This window comes from Marmota flaviventris, chromosome 11 (genome assembly GCF_047511675.1).
Source record: "Marmota flaviventris isolate mMarFla1 chromosome 11, mMarFla1.hap1, whole genome shotgun sequence".
Lineage (NCBI taxonomy): Eukaryota > Metazoa > Chordata > Mammalia > Rodentia > Sciuridae > Marmota > Marmota flaviventris.
The window spans coordinates 55,298,874-55,324,454 of NC_092508.1; the positions used below are offsets into that span (position 1 = coordinate 55,298,874).

The window sequence follows — 25,581 nt, forward strand, 5'->3', positions numbered from 1 at the left end:
CAAAAAGAGCCTTGATCATTCATATTGGGTCCTCCACTCATAACTTTGAAGGTAACAAAGTCCTTTCTTTGTTGCTTTAGACGAAATACAAATCAGAAGAGTAGACTCAAGCCTCATGAATGGAGTTTCCCATACTTAGGAAACCTAACTTCAAAATAAACTTAATTACAAGATTTTACAAGTTACAAAAAATATGCTAATGAAAATTCAATTCTGGGTTATTCGAATACCAATCTTTATCGATGTCTAAGCAGCTTTCCTTAATTCAAAATAATTCAATCAAAAATAATTATGTCCTATCAAACGTGCCACAGACTATTCTCAAGCTAAAATCCAATTTGACAAAGACTTATTGGATATAGACTGTGTAAAGTGCTAATGTGTTATGCTAGACTGTTTGATATTGGGTCAATGAAAATAGGGGATGGGTGGCAATAATCCTTCATGGGAAAATATTTGACAATATTTAACAATGTTCATCTATTTTTAAATTCACCCATATTTAAATGTCAACTGCAGCATGTCATTGTAACTACATATTTTGTTTTATCTAAACAATAAAACTCCTAAGCCATATATAAACCATTTTATTCCCCTATAAATATCTTGGCCACATACTGGCAGAATCTGTGTTTTAAGCAATGGTTTGTTTAGCACCAAGAGAACAAACTCAGAAGGTTGGCCTAGCTTTCTAATCTTCAAACTGATTCGACTGTGTAGGATCAATAAAAACCATACTTTTAAATGGATTAAGCCTTATAAAGCATATTTAAGTTATCTATATTCTCAGTATCAATAAATATAGGATTAAAATATAAATAAGGCTTTAATATTATCATGCCATATTTTTTATTTTTATGAACGCAGCATATAAAAATTTTATAAATTCTAATTTTACAAAACACTGCTTTTAAGTTAAATTCTGATTTAATTTATGAGAGTTGCAGGTAAATATGATTTACCAATGTTATGTATGCCTCATTCATAGAATGGCAAAAATGAATATTTTTAAAAATATAAAGTATTAAAGATTACTGAAATTTGGTGTTTTTATCTTGAAAATTCACTTATAAAAAGCTTTCAATACAAATAAAACCTATTCAGCTTTAATATCTATAAAGACTAAGGAATACTATAATAATAAAGTTACTAAATAACAAGTTACTAAAATAAAAAGTTCTTTATCTTGGCTTTAGAAAACAATGTAAGTGTTACTGCCAAGTATTCTAAAAATATTAATACAATTCTTCTGTTGATTGGACTATGTTTCAGATTAAATACATGTAAATATACTTAATTGTCAAAAATGCAATAGGAAACATGGGCATGTTAAGAATGGCCTATATCTAAACCCTGGTAAGTGAATAATAAAAGAGATGGTAAGAGGGCTGAGGATATAGCTCAGTCACAAGGCCATGGGTTCAATCCCCAGCACCACCAAAATAAATAAATAGAGAGAGAGAGAGAGAGAGAGAGAACACACAGGACTAACTGGTTATAATTGTCAAAGGTATGTTTCTATACATGATTTGTGGGAAAGGGGTTCTGAAAGTATTCTCATATAATTTAGATAAGTTCAATACAGTCCACTGGACCAATCTTTTTTTTTTTTTTTTTTGATATAAATGCAACTATGTATATACTTTAAAATTCTTACTTGACCTATCAGCAAATTTTGCACTGTTGATCACTTTCCCCTTGGGGGGGAAAAAAAACATCCCTGGGCTTTTCTTCTAAAATTTCTAGAGATTATTCCTCAATCTACTTTGCCAGGTGCTGTTTGTAGACTATCTTCTATATGTTGAAAGTCCCTAGGACTTCTTTCATAGGTTCTTTTATTTTTCCCTCTACTCCATTCTGTTTGTATAAAGCAGTTTAAATCACCACACTCCCAATGCTATCTCCAAAATCTTTAAAACCTCCAACTCTTAAAAAACAGCTTTTTAAAATTTATTTATTTGGGTATTGAGGATTAAACCCAGGGGCACTCAACCACTGAGCCACATCCCTAATGCTTTTTGTATTTTATTTAGAGACAGGGTGTCACTGAGTTTAGGACCTCACTAAGTTGCTGAGGCTGACTGTGAACTTTTGATCCTCCTGCCTCAGCCTCTCAAGCCACTGGGATAACAGGCATGTGCAACCATGTCTGGCAAAAACATGACTCCAGAGTTGATTCATAGGACTCTACATGAATACTCATTGAGCACTTAAAAAAAAAAAAAAAAAAACTTACCAGGTATAGTCAGAGTGCTAGGGTCACTATGGGACACACAAAGATTAGTTAAGACCAATAACCCTTTAAGTGGCCTTGCATGAAGAGGCCAAAGACCCAATAATGTGTGAAAGTTGAAGGTCCTGGTCCCATGGGCTACTGCTAAATACAGTCACCAGCTAGCTAAAAGTTCAAAAAACAAAGCAAGTTAGTTAGTACATGTGTAATAAGTAAAGTTTACTTCACAAATGCGGTTACTTTTCATTAATGTTATCAGTTAACATTAATGAATTATGAATTCTTCATAATGCTAAAGAGAAACCTCTACACTAACCCATGTGTACCAGTGATAAGGACAGAATGTTTGTGTCCATCTCAAAATTCACATATGGAAATCCTAACCCCCAGTGTGATGACATTAGGAGGTGGGACTTTTGGGGAAGAGGCACAGCTCTCATGAATGGTAGTGGGCACTTATAAATAAGACACGAGAGGGTTCTCGCTGCTTTCTGTCATAGAAGGATACGATGAGAAGAGAGCCATCTCTAAGCCATAAAGTCAGCCTTTACCAAAGACTGATAATGCTGGCACCCTAATATCAGACTTCAAGACTCCAGAACTGTGAGAGATAAAAATTTCTTGTTTTAAGAACATTTAAGTCACTCAGTCTATGGTATTCTGTATACAGCCCAAACTAAGAAACCCAGCAAGGAGATGTATTAAAAGACTAAAATCATCTTTGAAAACACTATGAAAAGCCTCCAAACTACTTCTGCTGCTCAAGTGTAAAATGTCCAGGAGCTGGTAATTCTTTTTATTTACAAAATTTATTCCCTTTATTAAAATTAAATATGAAAACAGAGAGATACTATAAACTGGGTTAATATCTAGTAATCTAAGGAACATGAGCACCAATGTACCAATAGTCACAGTCCTGGGTAAGTGAAGACAACATGATAGGAAAGTTTTCTGAGGGGACAAAAAAGAGCTTAAGGAAAACAAAATGTTATATGATATGTACTATCTAAACAGTAGATTCATAGCAATTTGTTATAGCCTACATTCTTTATTGTAGATTTTAAATAGTGCACAAATTTATAAAGAAAAAGTAAAATGTAGGCATATTAAAAAGAAAAAGTAAAATGTAGGCATATTAAAATATATATATATATATATATATATATATATATATATATATATATATATATAATTCCTGAAGGAATTAATTCACAAGTCCATTTTTAATAAAACTACTTGATATTTCCAAATAAGTTTATATTAATTTACAAACTAATATTTGTGTGAGAGTGTGTGTGTATGTGTGTGTGTGTGTGTATTTCTGATAAAGAAATCTATACATTTATTTCCATTTATCGATTTGGGCCTTTTCTTACAATATTATCCCATATTAGAATTTTGCTTATATTTAAAAATAGAAATGTATTTAATTTCTTTTTTCTTATTTAATAAATATATTTTATTTTTTTGGTTTATTTATTTATTTTTATTTATATGTAACAGCAGAATGCCTTACAATTCTTATTACATATATAGAGCTCAATTTTTCATCTCTGGTTATATACATAGTATACTCACACCAATCCATGTTTTCATACATGTACTTTGGATAATAATGATCATCACATTCAACTATCATTAATTACCCCATGCCCCCTCCCTTCCCTTCTCACCCCTCTGTACTATCTAGAGTTCAAAAAATATGGAATGCTTCACGAATTTGCGTGTCATCCTTACGCAGGGGCCATGCTAATCTTCTCTATATTGTTCCAGTTTTAGTATATGTGCTGCTGAAGCAAGCACTGTACTTCATTTCTTAAACAGGGTTTCTTTCAGAAATCACTTAAATGAAATTAAGATCTTGCTTAATACATACATGCACAAACATCAAAAGCTAAATAATATATTACAATAGATTAACTGGTTTTAAAATTTTGGGGGACTTTTTGGAGAACATATTAGTGACCCAAGAATTTAAATAAAGCTGGGTGCAGTGGTACATGCCTGTAGTCTCAGTTACTAAGAAGGATGGGAGGTAAGAGGATTGCAAGTTTGAGACCAGCCTCAGCAACTTAGCAAGGCCCTACACAACTTAGCAAGACCCTGTGTCAAAATAAAAAATTAAAAAGGGATAGGGATTTAGTTCAATAGTAAAACATACCTGAGTTTAATCCCAGTATTAAAAAAAAAAAATTAAAATTAAAGCTAAGTTAAACAAAGAGTAACATTTAGTATTTTTTTCTTCTTATTGGCACATTATAATTATATATAACAGTGGGATTTGTTATTATATATTTTTAACATTTAGTTTTTAGTAAGAGTCTTCAAAATGTAAATGTCAATAATACCTTCCTTTTTTGGATTACAGATAAATTTGCCTCAAACCAAAAAAGAAGTGTAATGGCTGGAAGTTCTGGTATTCTGATGAAGATATTAATTTAAATAAAAGTAGCCACCTTGTTTCAAGGCTTCTTCACAAAATTTTGAAAGTTTATATATTCATACACCAAAATAAATTACTTTAGCAACTCACAAAGCATATTTGAATTGAATAATATCCGACATTTTATTATATATTACCTGTCCCAAGGAGCAGAAGTCTCAAAAGATTCTCCTAATACATAGTATTCCAAACCCAAGTCCTGTTAAGACACACAAAAATCACTAAACTACAACAGATGCAATAATCAGTAAGTAATATTGTTATTATTTCATGTAACTGTTAGTATTACATTTCTAATTTAACCTCAAATGCTTTTATTATCTATCCCATAAGAGCTCTGGGAAGGTGCCCTGAATGAAGTATGATCTTCTTAAGGACAGGAATCTTGTGTCTTGCTTTCTTCTGTATCCCTGGCAGCAGACAGAGTGCCTAATACAGAATAGGAATTCAAAGATTTCTCCCGTGAATGGAGTGTCTATCCAGGAAAAATCTACGTACATATAGAGAAGACTAATAGAATAGATTTTTACTGTAAATACCAAATTAACCAATATCAAAAATTGGTCATCAAGATGGAAGAAGTAAAGGGACAGAAGTTGAGAGGGAGTGGGATTAAAATAAGCAAGTATTTTCCTTTCTTCAAGTCAACTTTTCTTTAAAAACAAATTCCAAAAACAGTGTCTCTCTCCTTGAGGTTGACAGATTAGTCAAACGTAGGGAAACAGAGGGATTTCTGCTTGGAAAATATTTTCTAGCTTACAAGATGTAATATTTATATTACAAGTAACTTATACCATTTGATTTCTTTACCCAGAGCACAATTGTCATCACAGCTAGAAAGATAGATTCACAAGACCACAGAATGTAAAGATTTGAGGGAAAAAAAAAGTTATAAGGCAGAAAAATCAATACAGGTTATAAATTTGCACTTCCCATAAAAAGAATCACTTTGACTCTACTAGTGGTTGGCAGGGGGGAAAAAACGCAACTACTGATCTAAAATGGTTGTTTTTCTCTTATGAATTCATTTATTCAGTAAACATATATCTGAACATGTAACAATGGCACTGTGCCCTGGGATTTTTTTAAAATATGAAACAAATAAATCTAGGGGGAAAATCCCTAATTTGCTTTTGACTCAGTTTTAACATTAACTGGAAATTTAAATTAAGACATTTACCCCAAATTGTATGTACACTGTACTTGCTACAACTGTATTTCATTTTCTAGAATTCTGAATTCAGTATTATAAGAAAATGATCAATACCCTTTGTTGAAACAACAAACAAAATTTTATCTATACTCAAAATACTTTCTATGAGAAGAACCGTGGATACTGACAATTTATGGATGTACACATAATGCATAAAACCTATTATCATTCATGATCTGTACATTCCTTAATCAGAATTTTTAACACAGTGGACAGGCAATAAATATATTTTTCCCCATTGGCACTACTAGGTGGGGGATAGAAAGGCACAGGACTAACAATATACTTCAAATTCACTGCAATTTTATAATTTAGATCTTAACTAGAATTAAATTCTTTCTAAAATGAGAAAATATTAATTCAAGCTTTCTTAAATAAGTAAAACCAAACTGTATATAAGTTTTTGTATTTCCTTCCAAACAATTTCTAACTGAAGAATTAGAAAACTTAGTAGTAAGGAAGCCAAATTCTCAATAGAGTAGCTGACAAACGACCTTTTAGAATAAGATCATTCACATTAAATAAGAGGCAATATTTAAAAAACAAAACAAAACAATACTAATCACCCGGGAAACAGCAGAAAACAATTAAGAAACCTGAGTTTGTTAGGAAATAGAAAGAAAAAAAAAAAAAACACTAAATAAAGGAAGAAATAAATTTCAAAAGAACAATGTCATGTAGCATAGACTTAAATATGACTAATGAAGTTTCTAACATATATCCCATAAAATCTATAATCAGAAAAATTTTAGTGCTCAAGTACACATAAATTATTTATTTCTAAATAGTAATAATCACTAGTGAACCAATAATTACTTGGAATTAAGTTAAATATCAATTTTTAAGAAGACAAAGATTTATATACATAAAAAACAGATTATAAATTAAGTGAGGAATGCTGCCAAATAAAACAGCTTGATTCTAACAAGGTAATGTTAGGAAAGGCATGTTCAATGTTCAGACAGAGAATGACTCCATTCTTTTAAAAGACAGACATTAAATCATTTTTAAGTTACTCAAAAGCATAATTTGGTTTAAATGGGCTTCTGTAAAACCACAGCTAATGCAGGGTTCATGTAAATGATGTGCTTAATTATCATATCTTAAGATGTTTAAGAAACTTAAAACTATGGTTTCATTCAAAGTAGGAAAGATTATTATGTGCAATGTAAATTAAATGACAAGGGAAATATGATGTAACCTACTCGAATGTATGCAATGACATAGGTCAGCAAATATCCTCTCTGTCCATTATCTTCTCCAGCTGCCAATCCACTGTAATTAAAGAACAAACTGTTAATACATTTTAAATGAACCATTAAAAAATATATAAAACTAACCAAACTGATAGGATATCTAAAGAAAACTGCTTTTCCAGATTACATCTCATTTTTATCTTAATTTCATTTATATCAAAGAGATATCAAGAGAATAAGTTTAGACAAAAATCTAAAAATATTTTTTATTTTTCAGTCTAGTCATTAATTTCAAAATTTATCCACCACACTAATAAAGCTGATTTATATTACTTTTCATATTCTCAAAAAGAGCAGAGAATTAGTCATGAAAAATACCTTAAATAAGCTTAATTCTCACATGCATAACAAGACACTTAAGTATTCTTATTTTATTAATATAGGCTGAGTATCCCTAATCTGAAAATCTAAAATCCAAACTATTCAGAATTTCCTGACTTTCTATTCTGGATGGATAAACACAAGTTAGTGTCATCTAGAAGGAGTAGCAGACTTGACAGAATAGCTCTAGTCTAGAACTACTTGAGGACGGGCTATAATGAAATGCAGGGGACTGTTTGTATTAATAGGATGTTTATAAACAAGAAAGAAGCATTGCTGAAAGTGAAAAGTAAGAAAACACAGAAAAACAGTTCTGGGTTGGATGTGAGGTTATAAGTAGAGAGCCAAATAAAGTCCTCAAACAAAAGGAACACATGTCAGAACATTGGAGGGACAAGTGCTTGGAGGAAAACAGCTGAACCCATAACTCACGTAGATATGAAACAGTCAAGATTAAAACCAAAGGAGAAAAAACGCTATAGATCTAGAAAATACAAATGGTTCATCTTGGAACTAAAAGTAGAAGGAAAGGAGATAAGAGTGAAGCCTAAAAAAGGGTACAAGATACCTGTGCTAGGAATCTTTGAGAAGGAGCATGCTAAATATTTTATATGGTGAGAAGTAACAAGTGTGAATAAACATTCAGTTGGCCTATCTCTATTAAGTACGGTTGAGAAAAAGTCCTTCTTTCCTCTCCCAGACAAGACATTTCTCTTTAGATTCTCTTCTAACATCTGGTGAAGGTTTCTGTTTCACACTGGGATCCAGTGGGACAAACCACACAGAAACATGCATTGTTTTACCTAAACTAGGAAGAGATTGAAATTGGACATCCATTCTAAATTCATAAATCCCCAAGGAGAAAAAAAGTCAATTTGGGATTCTTTCCAAGTCATGTTTTCTGGCAAATTTAGCTTTTTAGAATTTTTCTTTTTTTAAACTTTTAAAACTGTCAATCTTCTAGTCTGAATTATCTTAAGATACAATTGTGTCATACAACATGAACACAATCACTTATGTAACCACTACAAAAAAAAACACTATTTAAATTCAAACTGCTTTATTTTAAAGTAGCAACTTCCATCCCTTATTTCCTGCTCTTTGCAAATTTCAGACATCAATTCATGGTTCTTGAACAAATTTAAAGCTATTTCATGAGGACGCACTGGGAAGACTAATGAAAGAAGAATGAGACAATCATTTATATAAAAGGGCCATCTGGTAAACCTAATCACTCTCATGTTGAATTATGTTAAACAACTTAAGCACACTTTAAAAATAATGATAATATATTACCTTAAGTTCTATGGTAAATGTCAAAACACCTGTCATAAGTGCTGACAAGTAACATTTATTCTCCTCAGTTCTTAGAAAAGTAAAAGCTCTAGCCAACAAGGATAAACAACCAAGGTATGATGATTATTCAATATTTGGTTACTAGGCTGTGTTGGGTCACATATGTTCAAAGGTATTTAACAGTGTTGGAGTGGAGTGGAAGATAAAGAGACAAAATGGCTAAGATAACATGTATTCTAGATTGTTCAGAGTACTTCATTAAAAGCAATCAACTTTAGCTAATAAGGTAATGGGAATACAGGACAAAAGGAAAAGAAAATAATGGACAGATTATAAAGCCCTAATTAAAAATTAAATACATGAACTAAGTTAACATATAAAAACTTTAGCAGAAAAAAAGTTGGTGGTGCCTTCCTCTAAGTTGTTATGCAGAAGTGACTGAGGATTCAGGATTTGCGGAGTGGCACCTTAAAGAAAAATATCCCTGAGTCTTCAACAATTGGAACCAAAAAAAATTTTTTTAACAGAAAACAAGGGGGCAGTCAGTAACTCTGATAGAAAATCAAAATAAGATATTTCCAAGTTTTAAAAAAAATAAAATAAAGTCATTTTCTTAACCGACAATATGGGTTGCTCAAAAACAAAGATTTTTGCATCTAAATGAAGGAAGCCAGGAAGAAAGTACATTAAGAAATTAACTGTAATGTAACTAAAAAGGAACAAATAATAGCAAAAACACGAGACACCAATTTGAGCCAATGTTTTTAACAGTTTATCTCTGCTTTAAATTAATATCTCATTTATTATAATCTATTTTTAATGGATAAATCTGGTAGAAGTGTTATTTGGAGTAAGCAAAATGTTGGAATTAAACCAACAGTTCTGGAGCTTTAGTATCAGTGTCTGGCAAGCTGAACCCTGTATCTGAAAGAAGATTCACTCTTATTTATAAGCTATAAATTGATGGTGTGATGTGAGAAAACAAACCCGGCATTACTGACATGCCTGAAATTGATTACTCAAACAAAACTGATAATATGGTTCTGAAAAACCATCTAAAGATTAAAATACTCTGTCTTACAGGTAATAGGCATAAAAGAATTAGGAAAAAAAAAAGATATCAGGGAAAAATACAGAGCTTGGCTTCATCAATTCAATCAACAAATGTTTAGTCAATTTCAAGTATGTTCCAAGTATCAAGAGTGAGGCCCAGGAACAGACAAATCATGCCTTATTAAAAAAAATTAAGTGTAAGACAGAACGGGCACTTTTTATCATCAATGGGCACTTTTTATCATCTAACAGGAAATGTGACACATTACTTACTAGTAAAGATTCGCTAGTTACTCTGAATTTTAATTACAATTATTGATCCTACAAAGTAGATTTCCTGTGTGTGTGTGTGTTAGGAAGGTAAGAACACTAGGATAAAACTAAGCAAATCCAACCCTATAAACAGTGATCCAAAACATTATTAGAAAATGTCTTCTTCCATTTCCCTACAAGTCCTTCTGAAAAATTTTATAGTCCCAATTAAATACTTAAATATATAAAAAAAATTTAATGTTTCAGTTTCTAATATTAAAGACTAGAGCAGAGATAAAATGTTTTCATTAAAATTTACTTATCACCTGTGAGTACCTACTTCCTAAGCAGTAGGTATACAAATAATGCCAAATTCCTTCTGGACAGGGAAACATGCACATTTTAAAAATGCAAACAAAAATGAGATGACCTGAAAGCCAAGCAATTTGATCATTAAATAAATCTTTATAGCATAATTATTTTTAATTAATTTAATTGAAACATCAGTAATTCCAAAAGGTAACATATAAAAACTTAAGCAGAGAAAGTTTGAAAGATTAGTGAACTTTATCTGTTACTAAAGAAAATTAAAATTCTACTTGCCAGTTTCAGAATAGGGGGAAAAAATGTGAGAGCCTAATTTTTAATATTCAAAAATAGTACAACAATAAAACTTAAGCCCAAGGTTATACCCTTTTCCACTCTGACAATACTTCACTTCAACATTGTTCAGAGAATCCTGGAAGTAAAAAGCTAGTTACATATTAAAGTGTGTTTGTGTGTGTGTGTGTGTGTGTGTGTGTGTGTGTGCGTGTGTGAGAGAGAGAGAGACAGAGAGAGAGAGAGATACTCTAAAACACACAGCTCCAAATTAAGTGTTCAATTGTTTGCTTAGAAGAAAAAAAAGAATAAAAGTATTAGAAAGAACTCAGACTAAGCATAATGTGTATGCTATATTTTAACACTGAAACAAACAAAAAAAGTAAGACTAGTATCCAGAAAACTGATAATTTATGTACTTAGAAAAGAAAAAATGTAGTCCTGATAAATGGCATTTCCACTATAGTTCTCATTGATCAGTCTGATAATCCATCAAGCAGACAGACAAAAACCACCCTATCATTATTCAGTTGGTTATAGATGTGAAATGTTTTCTGTTTCTTTATACCAGCACAAAACTGTAAATGACACGGGGTGGAGTATAGACAATTTGTCAAATACCAGGGATTAAACTTCAATTTCATTTTAAAAATACACTAATAGCATGTTTTATACATACAATATTTTCACTGAAGAGTAACATGACGATGAATTTTTTCCTACTTTACCACAACAAATATGAAATGGGTATTAGTGCAAACGACCAATAAAAATAATATTTATATACTCCATATATAATTAGATAAGTTAGAGTAATCAATCTAACTTCTTACAAATTTTGGAAGTAAATCAAAACAGTATTTTAAATTTACTATAATAAATTACCAGAAATTTAAAATGAAATTTAAATTAATAACTGCCTAGAGATAAGCAGTCTGTTTATAAACATTACAGTTTGGTGCATTAATAACTGGTTGGAGATATTAGAATTCTAGCTTATTATTCTCTTGGCATTAAGAACTTAAAGACATACCCAAATTTTGCAGCAATGTCATATACTTGTTTTTCATGTTGAAGAACCTTCTCACGGTCCCCCTCAAATAGTAATGTGGCTACACTTAGCTGATTTGGATCAAATCCTTTAAACTTAAAAAAAAAATATATTTTTATTACAGATGAGTTTAACCTTGCAAAACAGTAAATCAAAATGCATTTGCTCTTTTCCTTCTGGTCTGAGTTCAAATACACCAAGTTCTTAAAAATTGAACTTCGGAACTTTAAATTTCAATCAATAAGAATGCTTAATGCACCTATGCAGGTCATTACAATATAAAACTATACAGCATACAAAAAACATTTTATATGTATTCCATGGTTTTAATCATATAAAACCATGTATGCCATGGTTTAAATAAAATGTCATATTGATATATAAATATAACAAATTATCAGAATTATAATAAAGAATTAAGTAAAAACTACAAAATAATAAAGTAGCTAGTTGTAGGGGGGAACACAACAGTATCCTTACATACTAATAAGAACTTCTTATTAAAAAATACTTTCAAAAGAGATCTTAAACATAAAACTAAGAGAAATAATCTTATAAAGAAATATATAACTTCATTAGGAAAACATACCTAAAAAATATAAGATTTATGCTCCTGAATGCATAAACTAAGCATTACAAACCTATATATTACTCCATTCTGAGTTTAGTAAGAACCCCAGTGGACTGTTGAAAATGAAGAGTTTCTAAAATTTTTTTCTAGAATAGAAAAGAGGTAGGTGATAGTAACCTAAAGGAAAATTCTGAATAACAAGAGGGAAAATCAGACCTACAACAATTAAACCCATTTAATTTTTCAAGAACAAAAAGCTCAATTAAAAATATGCATTCAGGGGCTGAGGATGTGGCTCAAGTGGTAGCACGCTCACCTAGCAAGCGTGGGGCACTGGGTTCGATTCTCAGCACCACATAAAAATAAAATAAAGATATTGTGTCCACCTAAAACTAAAAAATAATTTAAAAAAAAATGCATTCAAATGGAGTTTGTTTATTAGATAAATACTATGAGAAGATGTGTTGGTTATGGCTAATCAATGATAGAAGAAGGGATTAATTAGTTATTGGTGCGACTCAACTGGTTACCAACTGGGGGATCAGGAGGTGAAGATTACTTTAGATATTTACTTCACATCATAAAATTGAAATAAATTAAAGTGTAATAAGGAAAAATTTTAAATTCTCATTCAACACAAAAGAGAAAATCAAATGGTCATAATCATAGGTCCAGATGAACGAAGCTTCTAAGCTCAGAAGCAATTAAATAATTACAGAAAAGGCTTAAAAAATTTGAAGTTTTAACACCAAAAAGAAAAATCTCTTTTTAAGTGGGAAGTACTGGACTGAAAACATTTATTTACAAAATTTACAACAAAGGATCTCTAATAATTCCTCAAAGAGAACATAGCAGAGGAAAAAAAGCAATCAATCACTTTGGCAAAATAATCATATTCAACTAACTCAGAGAAAAATTACATCTAGAAAATATAAAGAAATGTTTTGTCTCACTGATTTTGAAGAACATCATCTAAAACAAAGGACTATTCCCCTCCCAATAAATTTAAAACATAAAAAAGCAACAAGAACAAAACCCATATGCAATAATAAGGCCACAACAAAAAAATGACACACGTTTTGCTGCCAGTACTATACACTGGTATACATTTTAGGAAAGCAATCCAGCAAAGTTTAAATAAAAATTCATACTCTTAGAAAATGTGCATTAGACTGTTCAATGAACATTATTTTTAGAAACCTCAAAACTAGAAAAAGAAAATTTTTGAAAATGACTACATGACTGACTTAATATTATTCCAATATGAAAAACAATAATTATAAAATGTACACAGCAACTATTATAAGAACAAACATCCTTATAATAGGCGTCTGTGAGAGGAAGAAGGCAGGAAACCAAATTAAAATCCCAAGTATTTAAACATTTAGCATTTTATAAAAATTCTTACCTTTGTAATATAAAACTTTTTTAATCCATCCAAAAATGATGTAAAAATAGAGGAAACCTGAGGTTTAAGCGCATGACCTGAGAAAAAATTTTCTATATTAAATTAATAGCAAATGATATTTTCAGAAGATTAAAAGACTACTTAGTAGCCTAAAAGTGATGACTTTAACTTTTAAATCTATATTATGTATATTTATATTAAGATCTTCATCTTTTCTTTTCCCTTCTTTCAAAAATCACAACTTTTTATTTAAAAAACCCATTCTGTTTGTTAATTCAAATTACCACATGTAATTAATACTACACATAGTTTAGGTCATCTTTCAATGATGTATTTTATACATACTAAAACTAGTTCATTAATTTTTATTTTATTAAGAACTCTCAATGGTGGCTGGTTTCACTTTTATTTTTCTAATTATACAGAAACCATTCAGAAGTATAACCAAATATGGAGTCAATGCAAAGTTTAAGGTTGTTTCTTAATTAATTCTTAACTCATCGCGAATTCTTGGCATAAAACTAGCAATTGCTTTCTTAATCACACCCAGAGAGTTAAAATTGCCAAAATAACATAAATGGTGTCTCAGAGTCTGTTAAATTAACATCTTTGCCTGCGGATTAAGCTTAATTGAGTGAAAACCTTTTACTGTTTCCCCATTGTTTTCAAAGAGTAGCAACTTCAACTTCCATGACTACTACATTTAAGAGTCATGCATCTGGCTTTAATGTTATGAGCCCAATTCAGAAAAATATGGCAACCATTTATATAAAAATTTTATAAAGAATTTTAAAGTCTTTACTAAATCTAAAATTATATCAAAAAAAGATTAATTTTTTTAAAGCCTTTCAAGTTTGAGGGATTTTGTTTGTTTTTAAAGAGCAGGACTTCCCTCTAAAATAAGTACAAAAGCAAACATTTCTAAAACAACTATCATTGATAGTCTATTTTTCTGACCCACCTATTTTTTTATTTGAAATAATGAATCTGTGATACTACAGTTTTGCTGTCTCCAATAGGAAACTGTTAAAAGGACATGTAACATAAGTCTTAACCAGGAGCTAATAGAAATTCATGCTCTGAGGCATTAAAACAAACCCCCTGCCGCCCCTGACACTCCAAAAGAACTGCAGATTAGATGGAGATCCACCTGGCAATCCTTTTGAGCTACTGGATCAAAAGTAGTTATTTTTTTCTTTTTTTATTGTGAATTATCAGAGATACTTTTCCAGAATAACCAGTGCTTTTCGATATAATTTTTAGCATGATTTAAGTTAAAAATAATGTATCAACAAAACACTTTCTGTACCAAATGGAAGTCATCCTAGCTAAATAACAATTGGAAATAAACATGTAAACATATGTTGAGTATGTGTGTTGTGTTTTTGCAAAATGGAAATTGCTCTTCATATAAAAGTTTTCTCATTCATTTATCTTTACACAATGCATAAGGGATCCAAATGTTAGTACTCCAATATGAAATAATCCTTACGGGTAAATAATCCACTGACATTATTAGTATAATTTCCATTACATCGGTAGCAATTAGTCACACACATCTCCAATACTAAGTTGACATGATAGTTTTAAAGAATAAATTATTGCAAAAGAGACACTGACTTTTGAGTCAAGCATTAGTATTACTTGGAAGATATTGTTATCTTTTACTTTTTCTTAAATTAATGCTACCTATGAGATTAATTATACTCTAAATATATTTCAGCTAGTGTTTTATCTTTTATAGTAATTTGGTTTCCAAACAGCTTGACAGTGCATTTTTTGTTCCTACAATTTGAATTAATTAAAAAGGATATATTAACTATGTATGTTTCAAAGAAGTGGTTTGAAACAGTGTAAAAAGTATTGGGATTTGGATTCAAACTAAATGAGTTCAATCTCAGCTCTACCAAACAGGACTTTCAGACTTTGGTTAAAATACTGAGCCTTGAATTGTTTGTAAAATGGGAATACCACCTGGAAGAACAGTTGTGAGGAGGGATTTCATAAACTATACTAAGATAATGTGCTTAGCAATGTGCTAAGAGCTATTTAGGATATGCTTACCTTCTTTACCAATGCAATGATTAATGCTTAAATAAAAACTAAATGCCTGTTATGGCTAGGAACGATAGTGCACACCTGGAATCCTAGCTACTTGAGAGGCTGAGGCAGGAGGGTTGCAAGTTTGAGGCCAGTCTAGGCAAATAATTAAGATCCTGTCTCAAAAATAAAAATAAAAAATAAAGGGATATGGATGTAGCTCAGTGGTAGAGCACTTGCCCTGCATGTGCAAGAAAGACCCTGGGTTGATCCATAGAACCACAAAAACACAAAATTTAAAAATGCCTACAATGTGATAAATGCAAGAAATTTTAAAAATTACTAAAATACATCCTCTAAAATTTGAGAAACCTTGATCTACAGAGGAAATCCATAGATCATTTCAATATACTGAAAACAGATAATCTAATATAATGTAATAGGGGTTTTACTACAAGAAGTGGTGATATTAAAAATATTCACCATTTGTGAATAAGGCTTATGCTTTATTAATCAGTATGATACAAACACTAAAAATAAGCAGCCATATGGCTATTGTAGGGTCTGAATTGCTGTGCTAAGCATTACTCTTTTAGTTGTTTATCACAAGGTCATGACAATATATATAGAAGGAAAGACTTCAAAACAAACTGAAGAATCAAAAGGACTACAGCCAACCAAGAAGCATAACCAGATCTGTAATTCAAAATAAATACTATGGTGGCTAAATAAAAAGCAGAAGGGAGACATGGTCAGTACTAGAAAGAATTAAGTCCTACCATAGAGCTAGAAGGGACTATGTGAGCATGTTTCTAGGTATATAATGAGAATGTGGAACACAGATGGCAGACAGCCAGAAAGACCTTTTCCTTAAACTCTCATTTTAAATTGCTACAAAACCCAATTATAAAAAAAAAAAAAAAAACATGGTCAGAATTATAGTTTCAAAAGATGCCTATGTCTAACATAATGTACTACAACATCATCACATAAATAGTTAATAATTTTATTAATTATATACATGGCTGTATAGATCTCCAAAAGCAAGCCAAACATACTAGAGCCTTGATTTTCATTTGACTTAAATATCTCATTATTTATAGGACACAATTATCAACTTTTGTTTCTTAATACTATAGTATGTTGAAAGTAATTTATTAAAGAAGTAATTGTGAATAAAAAGAATCTAATTTAAAAATGAATTCTTGATATAAACCTGACTTTCCCAGTTAATTTTCTACATAACTATAATAGTTTTCCCTATATTAAAACCTAAGCAACTTTCAGACATGACAAACAAAAGCCTGCCTTTCAGGGCTGGGGGAATAATTCAGTGGTTCAGTTCTTTCCTAGCATGTGCAAAGCCCTGGGTTCAATCCCTAAACTACAAAAAAAGCAAAATAAAACAAAACAACAACAATAAAATCTGCCTGCCTTAGCCTTTGGTATTTATTACTGAACAATAATTTCCATAATATTAGGAACTGATTTTTTTTTTTTTTTTTTTGTACTAGGGATTGAACTCAGGGGCACTCAACCACTGAGCCACATTCCCAGCCCTTTTTCATATTTTATTTAGAGACAGGGTCTCACTGAGTTGCTTAGGGCCTTGCTAAGTTGCTGAGGCCAGCTTTGAACTTACAATCCTCTTGCCTCTGTCTTCCGAGCTGCTGGGATTACATCACCACCATGCCCGGATCAGGAACTCTTTTGATGGCATTTAAATTCTACAAACTCAAATCCCAAAGTAAATTTCAGCATGTGAAAAAAAATATGGAAGCAATAAAACTAGAATTGAAAACATGATTAATAAATTGTATCAAAAGTTCAATAATTTAGACAAATAGGTAGAAAAGAAAAATGTTTTTGGATCCAAATACCTATTGAATTCTTCACCCCAAGAGCCCAATGGCACCTTAGATACAATCCATTGTAATATATTTTTCCCCCAAATCGACCATTTTTACTTCAACTTTTCCCTTTATTTAGCCTTCCACATCTAATTGGCTAGCTGATTTTTAAAAATCTATCCTCTACTCTATTTCCATTATTTCTACCTTACTCATGGGTCCCAAAATTTGCCTCTTGAGCTGTTTCATGTCTGTACCCTTCTAATCCACCCTGAGCAAAACTGCCAGAATGAGCTTTTGAAATGTAAAGATGATTTTATTCCCTCCACAAAGAAATCCCACAGCTTACAAGATAAAATACAAATCTATTCTGCAAAGCCCTAAATAACCCACGTAGCTTTATTTCATATGACAAGCCTTGTCCTACCCTCTATTTGAGGTAAACAAAATGATTCCCAGTATCCTAAAACATGTCACTGAGGTTTCATAACTTGGGGGGGGGGGGGGGAGGCAGCCCTGGGTATTGAACCCAAGGCTTTGTGCATACTAAGAAAGTACTGTAACCCTGAACTATATCCCCAGCTTCTTTTTTTAATTATTGTTGTATTTTGAGATAGGGACTCAATAAGTTGCTCAGAATGCCCTCAAAATTTTGATACTCCTGCCTAAGTCTCTTGAAAAAAATTTGTATTTCTGTTTACAAGTGAATGAGTGTGGTAAGGAAGAAATAATCTCGAGCAAACTTCTATTTACCTTTTAAGACTTTGCTCAAGTATCACCCTCCTTTAAAAGTCTTTTCTGACTTTCAACCCCTGAGGTTGAACAAAATCAAATAGAGTCAACTGTTCCTTCACTTAAAAATCTATACAGGATCCAATGCAGTCTTCTTTCATAGTCTCTCCAATACTACTGAACTCATTCATTTATGTTACTGTCTGAGAGAGCTTCCTGAATGGCAGGAACTATGACATTTATCTTTCTAGTGCTGAAAATTTTGAGAATAAATGAGCATATGTTAAAATTATCACTCTTTACTTACCAAACTGAAACTGCTGGTTGTCCATGAGGCGAATAGATGCAGGAGCACATCTCTGTTTAAAAAGAGAAGAATGTGATATAAGTTTAATACAATAAAAAGCTGGATGAGTAGAATATGAATATTTTTTCTATATTTAAGAGATTAAGAGCTTACTTCCTAAAAATATACAGAAGAAAAGAATTTTTATACAATTCTATGAAGATAAATAAAACATCAGTGGCTTTAAATTATCTGGAGAGATCTACATGCAAAATAGATTAATAGATACTACTATATCTTTAATTTCTGCAATAAGATGTGCTTATGTCTAGCAAAGACCTATGGAAATGCCATAAAAGAAAACTGGGCTTCAAGGTGAACCGACTTCAAGATGGATTATTTTAGAACAAAGTAGAAATTTTTAAGACTAAATACAGTTAACTCAATAATTATGTGTTTATGAACTAGTTATGTTAGGTTCTTGTAACACTTTTAAAATGAGGAACATGGCGGTGAAAATTTTCAGGAGACAAAAGCACAAAAATGTTGCCTGTGTCACAATTCTAGGAACTGAAATTCTTTCTTTTAATCCCTTCTCATAACCCATTTTAAATAGAACAACCATCCAGTTTCCTGATTTGCAAGTCCTGTCAAGGTTACTTGTATGAAAACAGTGATGAAATTCTGAAGGATAATGTATCCGAAGAATAAAAACTGCACTAGTGTTGTAGTTATTTAGGCACATACTACAAGTAGCAAGTAAAGAAAACCAAGGAAAGCAGGTACAGGTTAAGTAAACATTCCTAACCCAAAAATCTGAACTCCAAATTACTCCAAAATTCCTAACTTTCTGAGTTCTAACTTCCCAGACTTGGAGGCATTTGGATTTCTGGATTACAATATTCAACTGGTAATGTCTATGCAAATATTCCAAAGTCTGAAAATCTCCAAAATCTTAAACATCTCTGATCCCAAGCATTTTGGATGAGGAATATCACCAACCTATATTTATATTTATTTGGTGATGATAAAACATCACAATACTAACACTAGCAAGGTTCACATTAGGTGTAATTTCTCCATATTCATGTGAGCTGAACCTTAAATGGAATTTTTTATTTTCTATACAAATTTTCAACATGGCTAATGTTTTAGGGGCTGCAGTTGTAACTCAGTGATACAGCGCCTTCCTAGTATGTATGTGTGAGGCACTGGATTCCATCCTCAACACCACATTAAAAACAATAAAGGAATTATGTCTATCTACAACTAAAAGGGGAGGTGTTTTTATACCATAAGTCTGACAAATGCTATATATTTTTAAGCATTTATCTTCTGAATAATATTTATCAAAACAATTTCTGGCAACATAAATTTCTGAAACTCAGAAGAAACAATACACAATAGTAACATACAATACACATTTTATTTTACCCAATAAAATGACTAAATGTTTCTTATTTTGAGAGATTCAATTTATTTACTCAGTTTTCATACTAAAAATGAGGTAAGTAAAGTTATTTTTTTAAAGTTACTACCAAGTCTAGAGAAACAGTATTAGATAATTTTATATACACATCATAACAATAACCCACCAGCTTTTATTATTAAGAATCACAGTTTCCAAGCTACTGTCATGTCTTTATTTTATATAAGAAACAACACTATCAAGATAGCAGAACTGATATTACCCCCATTTTACAGAAAATAACACCAGAATCAGTGAGGGCAAAATATTTGCCCAAGGTCAGATGACTGTTAAATAATAAAGACAGAAGTAAGACCAAGATATCTTGGGTCCTAGATGAACATTATTTCAAGTATATCACACATCCTCCAAAAAAATCACTTTTTAAAACACATTCACACAAAGCTTCTGATTCATATTTTAAACAATAGCTACATTAAAATTAATTTGCTATTTTCTGAATTTATTAAGAGTATAATAATTTTTAAAATACATTTGCAACCTGAGTAATTTCAAATCTTGGATTAAAGATATCTTTGTAGTTTGGCTTATGCTTCTAAAAATGCTACCAGTTTCCAAAATACTAAAAGAAAATCCATTTTCTTCACATTTACAAATCTGAAATGTTTTTAATAAAATGAGTACATTGACTTCTAATAAAACATATGAAGCATGATTAGACCAAATTTCTGTTCTCCATAAAATAAACAGAATATCCATATAACATACATATTTATATGATGTCTTATATATCTAATAAAATATAAAAGAATTCAGAGCCATTTTTCATTTTTAGAATAAAAACATTTTAAACTCCTATCAAGAACTTGTAAATTCCATATCCTACTTGCAACCAGATTCTACTTCACCTGTATCAATATCAGGTGTTCTTAATGAAAACAACCAACATAAATACATCTGTATCAGAAAATGGGAAGAAAATATACTACATTACATAAATTTCTATTGGTACTAAATCTGTAAAGCAATTGAAGTACAATATGCAGATTCTGATTAAATATTAGTTTGCAAATACTCTCTATAAAATATATTTGAGGGACAAGTGGAATAATTTGAATAGAGAATTGTAATTAGCTGGCATTAGAAAATTACTGCATAGTTTCTTAGATATGATAATGATACTATTCTGTTTCAGGAGATAGATGCTGAAGTGTTTAGAGGTCAAGGGTCATGATGTCTGTCACTTAATTTCCAATGGTCTAGACAATATATATATATATATATATATATATATACATACATACATACATACATACATACACACACAAAGAAAAATACTGTAAAAAAACTAATAATTGCTGGATATACAAGATGGATATACAGGTGATTGCTGTGCTATTCTTTTAAATGTTTTATATGTTTTAAGTTTCCAAATTAAAGAACTGGAAAGAGAGCTAATAAAGTTTCAGGGCACTTGCTATACACACAGCTACCAATATTCAGTTAAACTGACTGTGATTTTAACTATGATTTTTGACAAGTGAGTCACATAAACTAGTTAGTACACTATTCCCATTTACATTGAGGAAGTATAGTATATGAGAACAGACTATTTTAAAAGAATAAGCAAGCAGCTAAAAAAAATTGTATTCTAAATAACATTTACTTTTCTGAAATTATCAAATGCAAAGCAAGAGCTTTAAAGTTTCATATTGTAATCATGCCAGGGTTTTCAAAGGTTGCTAAGTAGAGTTTTCAGTTACTGTCATATTCTGATAAGTAAAACACTCAGAAATTTAAAAAAAAATCTAAATTAGTTTGTGATTCTCTGGCAACTAATAATTTGTAAATCATTGTGTCATTCTACATATACAAAAAGCTTATTTACAATTTGAAATAATTAAAGTCATTGCAACTAATTAAATAGAAGTTTCTATAATCAAAAGATTAAAATGTTACTATTCTTTTTTTTTTTTAATTTTTTATTGTGGGTTGTTCAAAACATTACAAATTTCTTGACATATCATATTCCACACTTTGATTCAAGTGGGTTATGAACTCCCACCTTCACCCCATACACAGATTGCAGAATCACATCAGTTACACATCCATTGATTTACAAATTGCCATACTAGTGTCTGTTGTGCTCCGCTGCCTTTCCCATCCTCCACCAATGTTACTATTCTTAAAAAACAACATTATTCAATCTGATATACTCTATGGTTAAGATTCGATTATGTCACCATTGCTTTAAAACTAACTAGGGAGGTTAAAAGCACTCAAAAGATTGCCTTTAGAAGTAGAGACAGCACAAATGCTAATAACTGAAAATCTAAATTCATTACTACACTATTGCAATATGCTGGACTAAGAATACTGTATTCCACAGATAAGAAAAGGGGGATAAAAGGCCCTTCAGTAAAAGTGACCTCTTCTGGTAGGTGATCAGAACTAATCTGAGAGGGAATCTTTTAACTAACTTTAATAAGTTAATAAAAAAAATTCAAAGAATTTAACAATTCTCCAAAAAAAATTGCTCACTCAAATGGGAGTTAATGGAATAGATTATATGCACTTACTAGGATCTCTCATGTATCCTGACTGGTACCTGAGTATACTTCATAGTTAGTAAACACTCTAAAAAACTATATAAAAAAAAAACTATTATTAACTGATGAAAGTATATCTGTATCTTTATTTCACTTGGACATTGAAGAAATAAATAATCACTCTGACCTTAAAATATGGATATAAGTTGAACTAAGTCAAGTGCTGGCAATTTCTTCCCAGAATGCTACAACCAGGAATTTACTTGAGTATATAACCTAATAAATACAAAATAATCATTCTGTTGAATCTTATTTTACTAAGTATTGGTAGTATTTTCTGCACTAACTCAAGAACCAACAGATTTCTTATCCAACTATTTTATTTAAAAAAAAAAAAAAAAAAAAAGTCCCTATACAAAACACACCAAAAGCTGTCTGTAAAATTTATTTTTCTGGCACTAAGTCATGCTTTCATTTGTCATAGAGAAAATCAGAATTTGCATTTCAGATAATATACATATATCATTTGGGAAGATGTCTCTTAATTATCTAGCTATTGGCAAAAGAAATTCAATGCTAACATACATTTCAAATGTCTGCAGCATATCTACTACTCTAACTTCTTACAGATAAACTATAAAAAGATTAGCACTGAATGGTCCAGTATCTGGAACCACAGCTAAGGAATGAGTCATCGTTGAACTAATAAGGTTTATTTCTTCAAAACATAAATCAAACTTTCTGTCTAGAACAGCCCAAATTCCTCAGTCTAAACACTATATCAGAGATAGTGAATTTATCTCATTATTGCACCAGAAGCAAATACTTCAATACTAAACCCCATGTGCAACGCCATACAAAAATTTAAAAGGAGAATTTATCATGATATGCAATATTCTTAGTGATTACCAGGAGAGGAATCCCATCCACTTAACTTGCATACTATCCACTGCACTAGGTGTGCGTTGCACTAAGAACACAGCACTTCAAAAGGCAATGATAAAATTAATAAAAATAAGTTTAAAAAAAAAGGCTGAAAGAAATCTATTGAGTAAAAAATATCTAGAAATAAAAACTTTAAATGTAGACAGATTCTTCCTCTAACTTTTAAGTCAGAGTTGATATTATAGATGAAATCATATAATATTTACGACTATTACAATTACTGGCTGGTCATATTGGAAATGACATACTAGCTTACAGCTAAGAGTCTTACTGTAAACAAGAAGAACTGTATATTTTAAAGACAATTATCTCTTAGTTTTTTAAAATGAAATAATATACATTATTGTGTGAATATTTCCTTCCACTTATATTAAGGGAAAGGCCAAAAGTTGGTGTCAGTTTCCTAATTATAATTTTTATTTTTTCACTTTAATAAAAGTAAAATAACTTGCTCTGAGGGGCTTCTGATAGAGAGTCTGTCTTATAGTTGTCCTCATTTTGCTGGATTACACAATAAAAAATTCAATTACCAAGCATTAATTAGGGTTATTCTTTCTACACACAAATGATTTTAAATGACAATTCCATCTTCTATATGTAATAAATATTCCCAAGAATTACTTCTGAATATAAAGAAGTTTTAAATATTTTACAAAGTTATGTGGTAAGCCTAACTCCTTTCAATTTATTTGAACCCCTGCAGGATAAATTTTTACAGAAAATTCAAGATCTATTCTTTCCTAAATTATGATCTAAGGTCACCAGGAAAAAATACCAATCAGTTTAAAATAAAAATGCTGGAAAGTAGAAAAGGCTACTCCTTGTCAAAAAGTAATGAGATGAAAGGCTATCATTTACCCTGTAATTCTAAAAATCTAGTTCTGATACTGAGAAAGACAATTTTCAAGGGAATGAGTAGAATCCATCCCAAACATAGTCAGATTTTCCTCTTACTGAAACATATGCTCTTTTCTCAATATCATAAGGTATAAATCCTAAGTATTTTTTAAACAAATTCCATACACACACACACACACACACACACACACACACATACACACAAACTGTGCTTTTAAGCTTGTTTCAACATTCAGTTTTCCTTCAAACCATGTAAAGACATGTCCACTGTCATTTCCAGAAAAACAAGAAAAGAGAATAATAAAATGTTACATCTGACAATGGCAATGATTTAAAAAAAAAAAAAATCATGTTTCCCCTTCTTGAGAGGCTACTATAACAAATCTATTTTCTAAGAAAGTCATAAAATTCACTTACCCATTTACTGAGTAAAGTTGGAGATTATACTGAACTGCCACTTATGAGAAAGAATCACATTAATCTTCCACTAAATCTTCCTTTCTAGCTCCTCACAAGACAGTGAAGTATTGAAAGAGGGCAATTCCTCACATGGGCAAAGATGAGAGAAACCTTAGTAGAACCCTTCTGCTGCCAGTGTATGGTAGCTTATTTATTTCCCTCAGTAAGAATAGTAATAAAAAGTATACACAGAGTCCACTTTGCTATTTGTGAACAATCATGTGTGCTCCTTTCCAAAAGATACTCCAAAATACAGTTTCCCATTCCAAAAGCAACTTGAGTCTGAAAATACTGCAAAAATTAAAATGCTTTGAAATGACAGTGAGGAATTACAAGCAAACAACTCATTATTCAATCAAGAATTTGGCACAATTATAAACCATGTACCATCTATTTTAATGGATCTTAATTTGCCTGCTATCAGCAGAAATTCCAAATCCCAAATTGAACAATGACTAGTGCCAATATCTGATAATTTTCTCACTTTTTCTGCCTGACAATACTGTTACAAAGGAGAGCAGCAAATAGTATCTTGCTCTTGACATATGAGATTTGCACACTCTGTAAATTGATATGCAAATATCCCTAAACCATTATACAATCCTTTATCCATTTCCAGGTAAACATTTAATGCTTTTCTACTACATATCATAAGACAAGTAAAATACTTAATTTCCCAAAATAATGTAATATCTCCAAATTGAAGTAATGGTTCTTAGCATCTTTATAATGTATA

At 30.9% G+C, this 25,581-nt stretch overlaps 1 protein-coding gene and 1 non-coding gene across 2 annotated transcripts in view; both read right to left on the reverse strand.

Moving 5' to 3' along the window:
• The window catches only part of Agps (alkylglycerone phosphate synthase), a 136,812-nt gene that overhangs the window by 31,188 nt on the left and 80,043 nt on the right, over window positions 1-25,581 (reverse strand). Inside the window, exons 12-16 of the mRNA XM_027946024.2 lie at window positions 18,627-18,678; window positions 13,698-13,774; window positions 11,701-11,813; window positions 7,095-7,164; window positions 4,814-4,875 (exon numbers count right to left, since the gene is read on the reverse strand). Of these exons, the coding sequence (XP_027801825.2) occupies window positions 4,814-4,875; window positions 7,095-7,164; window positions 11,701-11,813; window positions 13,698-13,774; window positions 18,627-18,678 (374 nt within the window). The remainder of the gene's footprint in view (window positions 1-4,813; window positions 4,876-7,094; window positions 7,165-11,700; window positions 11,814-13,697; window positions 13,775-18,626; window positions 18,679-25,581) is intronic.
• Window positions 3,930-4,036, reverse strand: LOC114101249 (U6 spliceosomal RNA). Its single transcript, XR_003584256.1, has one exon. It is a non-coding gene; the product is annotated as a U6 spliceosomal RNA (small nuclear RNA).